Source organism: Galeopterus variegatus, unplaced genomic scaffold, assembly GCF_000696425.1.
Source record: "Galeopterus variegatus unplaced genomic scaffold, G_variegatus-3.0.2 Scaffold2384, whole genome shotgun sequence".
Classification (NCBI taxonomy): Eukaryota; Metazoa; Chordata; class Mammalia; order Dermoptera; family Cynocephalidae; genus Galeopterus; species Galeopterus variegatus.
Window position 1 is genome coordinate 280,110 of NW_007728495.1, and position 8,354 is coordinate 288,463.

General features: G+C 34.8%; 1 protein-coding gene across 1 annotated transcript; it reads right to left on the bottom strand.

Moving 5' to 3' along the window:
- Window positions 1-936: 936 nt before the first annotated feature.
- On the bottom strand, window positions 937-8,340 carry LUM (lumican). Its single transcript, XM_008581535.1, has 3 exons — window positions 8,204-8,340; window positions 4,961-5,846; window positions 937-1,757 (listed from the first exon to the last, which is right to left on the bottom strand). The coding sequence occupies exons 2-3, from the start codon at window positions 5,823-5,825 to the stop codon at window positions 1,603-1,605; spliced, it is 1,020 nt and encodes a 339-aa protein (XP_008579757.1). The 5' UTR covers window positions 5,826-5,846; window positions 8,204-8,340; the 3' UTR covers window positions 937-1,602.
- Between the last annotated feature and the right edge of the window lie 14 nt (window positions 8,341-8,354).

Genomic DNA, 8,354 nt, shown 5'->3' on the forward strand with positions numbered 1-8,354 from the left:
CATAAGTTTTATTGTTAACAAGGTAAAATAGATGTTATTTTTATAAATTATGTGCCCTCTTATTTCCCATTGTGTAGAATTTTGGATACCCATAATATAAAAAGCTGAAAGCTGTTATTACTGGATTATAAACTCAAAATCTATGTTTCAAATATATTGGCTTCTAGATAAATAGATTTTTAAAGTCTCACTTTTAGAAAATTTTATATTCACTCAGCATATTTAGTGCTAGGAGTTATCTACTATATTTGCTTAACAACAAGAACTAATCACTGAGAACTTATAGAAGCTTATTATTTAATAGAATACCACTACATATGAATCAGTAAAGCAACAGAAATGAGAATAATAGAAAATATTCAAGCAAGTTGTGAGATTTAAGAACATACTGAAGGATGTGTTTAAAAACTCATTGTAAGTGAATGATAGAAGCAGACTATTTATTTAGTGAAAAATCCTATGTTCACATCAGTAATTCAGTAATGTATTGCACTCTACAGATATTCTGTAAATTCTTTTTTTTTTTTTTGACTTTCTTAATTTGCAGGGGAGAGAGCATACCTAGGGTTGCAGAGCAGGTTGGGGAGGGGACAGGGGTTAATGTATTGCACTCTACAGATATTCTGTAAATTCTTTTTTTTTTTTTTTTTGACTTTCTTAATTTGCAGAGGAGAGAGCATACCTAGGGTTGCAGAGCAGGTTGGGGAGGGGACAGGGGTTCGGAAGTCAGGAATTAATTGGGTGGGGGACATGGGGAATAATTGCAATTTGTGGTAATGGGTATGCTGCACATCTTGGGCACAAATGGTGATTTAGCTTTGTACCCATGAATATGTATAACTAATCATTTTTTAAAAAAATGTAAATTCTAATCTATTCTTTTATGCATTTTTATATATGAGAGGTATGAATTTCACAAGACGTCAAACAGAGAGATGCCATTTGCTATGTTTTATTTTGCTATTAGCGTGTTAAACATAACATGCAAATAATCAAAAAGAAACATATACATGACTTAGAGTGAAAAACAATTCTAGAAAAAACATTTCACTAGGTAAGTATGTAAATTTTTAACACTAAAAAACTTTAAGTGCATGTGGCTTCATAAATTTTGTCTAGTATTTTGCAAAATTATTGAGCTCAAAGTATGCCACTTACCTTTAACTAAACAAATTTGAACATATTGAGATAATTGGGTTCAAGACAGTAAACATCCATACATTTATAGTTCTTGCTTTTGGGCACATTAAGTTAAGATTTAGGAATTATAAAATTGGCTGACTTCCATACAACCAGTAAAAGCTTTACATGTCATTTGACCACAGAGATACAGAAACACTAAATTTACAAATAAAGCATTAAGTGTGGTTTCTATTTGTGTGTATGTGTGTGTTCTTGTGATGAAATAGGCCTGCCTTTCATCTTTTCTTTTAAAGAAAAACAGTGGTAAATGTTTACAAAACATTTTCCCTCAGAGTTTAAAATTCATGGAAGTAATAAACAACAGCAAAAAATGGATATTATGAAAATTGACACACACCAAAACAGAATTATAAGGTATTGCTCCTGGATACATCTCAGTATAATTGGAAATAGAAGATGTTAATTGATGGTGATGTCTTTTGCCACACGTAGACATTCGTACATATCAGGTGGCAGATTGGTTTGGGTGATGCGATTGCCATCCAAACGCAAATGCTTCATCTTGGAGTAGGATAGTGGACCCAGGATCCTACAGAAGCTCTTTACATCAAACTCTGGAAATTAAAAAAAAATAGAAAACTGTCATCATTTTGTTAGTACACTGACTTGAAGCAATCATTGAAAAAACTTGTCAAGTCTATAATGGTATCAACTATGGTTTCTCCCCATTTAGAAAAGTCACTTATACTCTGTATCTTTGAATTTGAGACCACTAAAGGCATATTTCCTGGTATCAGCAGTATGTGGTAAAGAGAAACTATGGTGGGTCAGGATATGCAATGGAATTTTTCAAAGGACAGAACTTGTTTATTAGAAATTAACTTTAGAAAAGCATTCAACGAGCATGCCATATTATCTAAGAACTCTTGAAATATTTAGTCTAACCTGAAGACATAGAAATTGATGCTGTTGTTGTATGAAAAACCTCACCAAAGTGTGTCCTTCGTTTTTACATCTTAAAATAAGAGAGATTAATTAGATGATCTCTAAAGAGTTTTCCGGCAACCACACACCATGATGATGATTAAATCTCCAAGGCAAAAACAAAATCATGAAATGTTCACCATCTGAGCCCATGTTCTTCTGTGGTCAAAAAGCTGCCACAAAAGAAAAACTGATCTACTTTTTAATAGAAACTATGACTGTTACTGAATTATATGACCTACTTGTGTACACAGAAATAGTCTTAGTTTGCCCAAACCTATTTTAGATTAATCTCATCTGGTCCTTTTTCTTATTTTCCTTCATTATCAAACTCCAGTTAATAACAATGTCAGTGGAAAGTCAAACACACTGTGCTTCTTTCCTCTAAGATGCTGTCTTAAATAACTCACTTGTCCAATTCCAGGGATCTATCTAAGGTATCTCCCTCTGAAAAGGTATGGAACACTGGAAAGAAGATGGTTATGGGCCTATATTGGAATTCTACCTCTGCCACTTAACAGGTGTGTGATCTTGGAACACTTATATAATCTTCCTTTTAGATATAATATACCTATCTTGCTATGTTGCATGATGATTAAATTAATTAAGGTATGTAAAGCACTCCAAACAGTACTAGTACATAGTATGTCCTAAATAATTACTGTTGTCCTTTCAATTGTGTTCTCCTTTCCATATTTCTCTGTGTTAGGGAGATACATGATTAGGGTAATCCTTAAAGTTGCAAGTTTATAATATGAAAAATTGTTTTTGGCTATATGTTTCCTAATATTAAAGAAACATTAAGGGGATCTTTTTATATTGAGAGAATATGAACAATTGGTATGCATGATTATGATCTGGAAAAGTAACCTAAGTTGAGGAGATATACGCAAAGACAAACAACAACACCTGACCAAATGTCAAGGATGAGGAAGGAAGAAATGTAACTACTATGTTATCTATTCAAACGTCCACTATGAGCTGGGCACTGTAGTTTTTATCTCAGCCTGGCACTGAGTGGCCTGTAGGCCACCTCTCCCATATCCCACTGATTCTTCCATCCTTTACTTGTACAATTTACACCACCAAATATGCCTGCACCTGTATCCATCTTCTGTCCTGTTTCAGAGAAAGAAGTAGACCTGCTCCTTTGGTTAACCTCCAGCCACCAAATCTAATAGATATCTTCAGCCCTCAAATATCGTAAATCCCATTAGCATTCTCTTCTGTCAAGTATCCTTCTTTCTAACCACAAATGTTTAAAATGTGGCTACACATATTGCCACATAGTGAATTTTCCACTGGAAACAACTATAGGAGTTTAACTGTGGTAGCTTGACAGTGTGTTGTGTGACAAAGAGCAACAACCCTTGCTTTGGCTACTTTCCAGCTACAACAAAAAACATGTGGTGTTTCAGAGTTTTCCTTCATAAGAACACGCCAAACCTACTTGAAGTTATGTAAAACCTGTTGCAGAATTATGAAGTATTTTATTCACAAGGTATACTATAGTTTTTTCTGATAACAGTCTTTATCCAGGATGGCAAAGGAACCAACTATCATCAGATAAAGATGTTCAATTTCAATAGATTATTTTTCAGATATAATTGTTTTTTATGTAAATCAGTGTTTCCTACCCAATTTTTCTTTTAAAAAACACTTGCTGGGAGACCAGAAGGCAGTTTGGTCATCTGATTGAACCTCAAGTCAAGGTACTTGAGTTGAATCTGTGAATCATAGCTTTCCTTTTCTGCCAATCTCTGATAAAGAATAGGGTGGGGAAATGGTTAATTTTAATTTCCCACCTGAATCTGTATTGCTTAAATTGAAAAATGTCCCAGACGGCCAGTAGAGTACATAAAGAGTCTAAATGAATCAGGTCAAACTTCATCCAGAAGATACATAAAAAAACAAACTATGCCAGCAAGAGAAGGAAAGAAGAAACAGTGGAAAAGTCAGATCAGAGAAAAGGCTGATATGGAAATCTCTGATAAAGAATAGGGTGGGGAAATGGTTAATTTTAATTTCCCACCTGAATGTGTATTGCTTAAATTGAAAAATGTCCCAGACGGCCAGTAGAGTGCATAAAGACTCTAAATGAATCAGGTCAAACTTCATCCAGAAGATACATAAAAAAATAAACTATGCCAGCAAGAGAAGGAAAGAAGAAACAGTGGAAAAGTCAGATCAGAGAAAAGGCTGTGTATAAGCAAAGGGGCTCTGTAACACTGTTTTTTTAAAAAGATGTTTTGAACCCTTATCAGATTCCTTCCTTTCTTTATCTTCACCACAGTCAGAACTCTGTGAAGGCCACACACACCATCACAGAGATAACAGAGGTGGATGATGGTTATGATGGGAGAGGACCATGTTGAGTCCCAAGTAACAATACAAGGGTTGACCATGAAAACACATGGGCCACCCTGGGGATATGCAGAAAGGTGATTTTAAAGCCTCTTCTGAACTTGTTGGTTCCTTCCTCAGCTAGATCTTGTCAAAAAATAAATGTAGGAACAAACCTAAGTCAAAAAGGAGGCAAATAATAAGACGTCAACATCAAGAGATAACACAGCAGGATAAGGTAGCTGAGAATATTAAATTCAAAGAACTTAGATATTAAGTTCTATGATCTTATTGGTTTCTTATCTGGATTCTTACTTCAAAGAAAGGGTAGATATTGGATACATAATTGAGCTAGAACTTTTCTATGTTTGAATTAGAATGATATTTCATTGGCATTTTAATTCATTTTTTAAAATGGAGGCAGATTTAATATTTAGCATTTAAAACCTGAGGATACATCAATGAAACACAGACACAACTTTCTACTTACTTTCCAGTTCATTGACCTCCAGATAATAGTTTTCAAGGTTTTCATTGACAGTCGGTATGCTTTTAAGCTTATTATAGGAGAGATCCAGCTCAACCAGGGATGATACATTAAAAGAATTTCCAGGTACACCACTATCAGCCAGCTCATTGTGAGATAAACGCAGATACTGCAGCCCAGTAAAACGCTTGAAATATTCATCAGGGATGTTGCTGATCTTATTGTTGTCTAAGTAAAGAGTTAAAATAGATGTTGGGAGACCAGAAGGGAGTTTGGTCATCTGGTTGAAGCTCAAGTCAAGGTACTCAAGTGATTTGAGACCTTTAAAAGCAGCTGAAACAGCCTCCTCTTTCAGCTGATTGTGTTGAAGATTGACGAAGGTTAGGTTTACCAATCCATCGAAGGAGCCAAGCTTTGTGATCTTGTTATGAGTAAGTTGCAAATCCTCCAGAGATTTGGGGAGTGGGCCCACAGACTCTGTCAGATTGTTGTGGTTTATATGCAACTTCTTCAGTTGTTTCAGTCTAGAAAATGTTTTCCCCTTTATCTTGGAGTTCTCTAGAAGGTTGTAATCTAGAATGAGCCACTGCAGATCAGTTACATTCTCAAAAGCCTTTTCGTCAATATGGTCAATCTGGTTATTCCTAAGGTAAAGATACTTGATTCCAGGAGGTACCATTGGCACACTTTTCAATTTCAGCTCATCACAGTACATGGCAGAAGGATAGTCTGCAGGACAGTTACATTCTGGTGCACAGTTTGGTGATGATGCCCCGTACATTGATATGGGGAACTCATAATCGTCGTAGTATTGGCCACTGGCACCAACGATTAATGCCAAAAAGAGAGCAAATGCACCTAAATTCATTTTTGACAAATTGTTTGAATCCTAAATAAAGCAGAAAAGTATATTACTATAAAATAGTTTACTTTCAGCAAAAGGAAATTCAATTAGCAACATTGAATGCATTAGCAAATGTACATTCTGTTATTATTATAGCACTTTTTTAGTGCATCTAATTGTGTATGTTTACATCTTTGGGGTGAACAGGTTTCAGGTTAGATTGCATACATATGCGCCCCCTTCTGGGCAAGCCAGGCCTAATTGTTCCAGTCATTCTCTTTAGGTCCTTTCTTAATTAAATGCTTTCCTGTAAGAGGTTTCTGGGTGGCGATCCTTAACCACCATGTTAGAACACTGCTTCAGAACATCCCTCAAACTGAGAAGAAATGAAAATGAGAAGATAATTATAAACTGTACACTCTATCCTGCCATTTGGCATCCTTAAAATATCTCATTAAGAAGAGGCTTACTAGGAACATGGGCAATTTGTGGTTTTGCCTGGAAGAAAGCTGTTCTTATTGTATGTGGTGGGGGGTGGAGGGGCACTGAGAACAGGGGTACATTCTTTAAAAGTACCTGGTTATTGTTTTTGGTTCTGAGGAAGAGGAACAGAATTCATGCATGTTATTTTAAGTTTTGTTTAACATTACCTAGTTTTAAGCACACTATAAAACTGTGTTCTAAAACTATATTTAGTAAGTTAGTTTTGTTAAAATTAATGTTTATTAATCATGGAAACACTAAACATACTAAAATATTTTAAATGTAGAAAGAGATCCAACTGGTAGAGAAAGATACTCTTTTCCAAGTTTTGAAGTTATCCTGTCTCCCAGTTACTCACAAATTCTCTACCTTTAGCCCAAAATTGAAGGCAGCATGGTTTGCCTATCTGGATTTTAGTGGCCTCATAGAATGGATGTGGGCGAGAGGTGGGAATGAAGGAAAGCTTGTATTTGGCACTGGCATTCTAAGCCATGTAAAAAAGGATTCAACTGAGAATGTAAATTAAAAATAATTTATAGCAGTTATCTTCTTACATGAACATGTTCCTAAGGTGAGGCTCAGTAAAGTACATTTGAATTGCTTGGAGAAGTGCAGAATTAGCATTTTAGGTAAAGAAAATTAGGAAATAAGAGTTGGACATTTGTATAGTGAAGAGTTATGGCTGAGGCGAAGCTGGTAGTCCTGGGCGAGGAATCATTAATGTGAAGAAGGATCTACACTCTAATAAATAACATGAAGTAGTATATATCTTCCTATGAAAGTGTGATATAAACTTTTAGAGCAAGGTAGTTTGAATTAAGTATGATCTTTGGATCAGGAATTTAAAACATCTTCTCTTTGCTTTAATGTGGAAATAAAAGGTACTTTATCTCAGCAGATGAGACACTCAAAACAAGTTGCTAGAAACATTTTGAGTGTTTACATAATGTAACATGTATCCAGATTCTTAGTAAATTATTCCCTGTGATTATGATGGAGGCATTTAATTTACTTGACAGGATTTGGCAATGATAATAATTTCATAGCCCTACAAAGAATATGATGTCATATTCCTAGGATTATTTCTAAGTTGAAGGATGTAAAGATTTGTCTTGCTTCATTAATTTTGAATTGAATATACAACAAAAGAGCCATGGTAACTATAATGTGGTTATTGAATAGTAACCAAAAAAATGCTTACATTTTTTGCCAGAGTAAAAACAAGGGCTCTGAATTTAGAGTTTGTAACCATATAATGATTCCACTATGAGGCAAAAGAACACTGTATGTTGTCCTGTTTTTTCAAATACCTGTGGCTATAGAGGAAATGCATTTTTCAAAAAGTAAATCATTTCACAAAATTTCATTAAAACATGTTCCTTAGGACATATATTAAAAAAACAAAATTTTAAAATTAACGAATTAGAAACAAGTAATCCACAAGTGTGTCTAAATCCTTTAGCTCACATTTTATAACATAGAATGTTTAATGTAAGTTGTAACAAATTGTCACAATATATTTATGACAAAACATTTCCAATGCTGATTGAAATGACCTTTATTTGCTCCAGTGTTAGGTTCCAACAATGCTAACATATATAACTAATCATCATCAATAATAAACATTTGAATTTACATTTTTTCACTGTGTCTAGTTTAACTATATTCTCATTCCAACCTTGAAACTTTTCATAACTTCCCTTGCCAAGCAATGCAGCATATACTACATAAAATTCATCTCAAGTCCATAAATCATGGAAAGCATATTAAACAAAAGGTGAAAGTAAATGCTCAAAACTGTGAATTTGCTGTTGAACAGCAATTGGCAAAGTGACTCTGGAATTTTTTCTGTTCCTGTTACAGTAAATGCTGTCCCAAACAGTCAGCATCCCCAGTGCTATAGTTAAAACAGCACTTACCTTACTGTCTTGACAGTGCTTTTGTTAATTCTTAAAGCAGATGCGCTATGGACAAGAATCCACCAATATATGCCGTAAACTCTGTCAGGACGGAACTGGCTGCCAGATTCTTAGTGATACAAGAGCAGAAGGGGGGGGGGGGGGGTCCCCT

What these genes read in the sequence shown, in the direction of transcription:
- LUM (XM_008581535.1), bottom strand. Translation starts at nt 5,825, where the DNA reads ATGAATTTAGGTGCATTTGCTCTCTTTTTGGCATTAATCGTTGGTGCC. An exon ending in GGAGGTCAATGAACTGGAAA is followed by an intron (nt 1,758 to 4,960) that starts GTAAGTAGAAAG and finishes TTTAATTTCCAG; the next exon opens with AGTTTGATGTAAAGAGCTTC.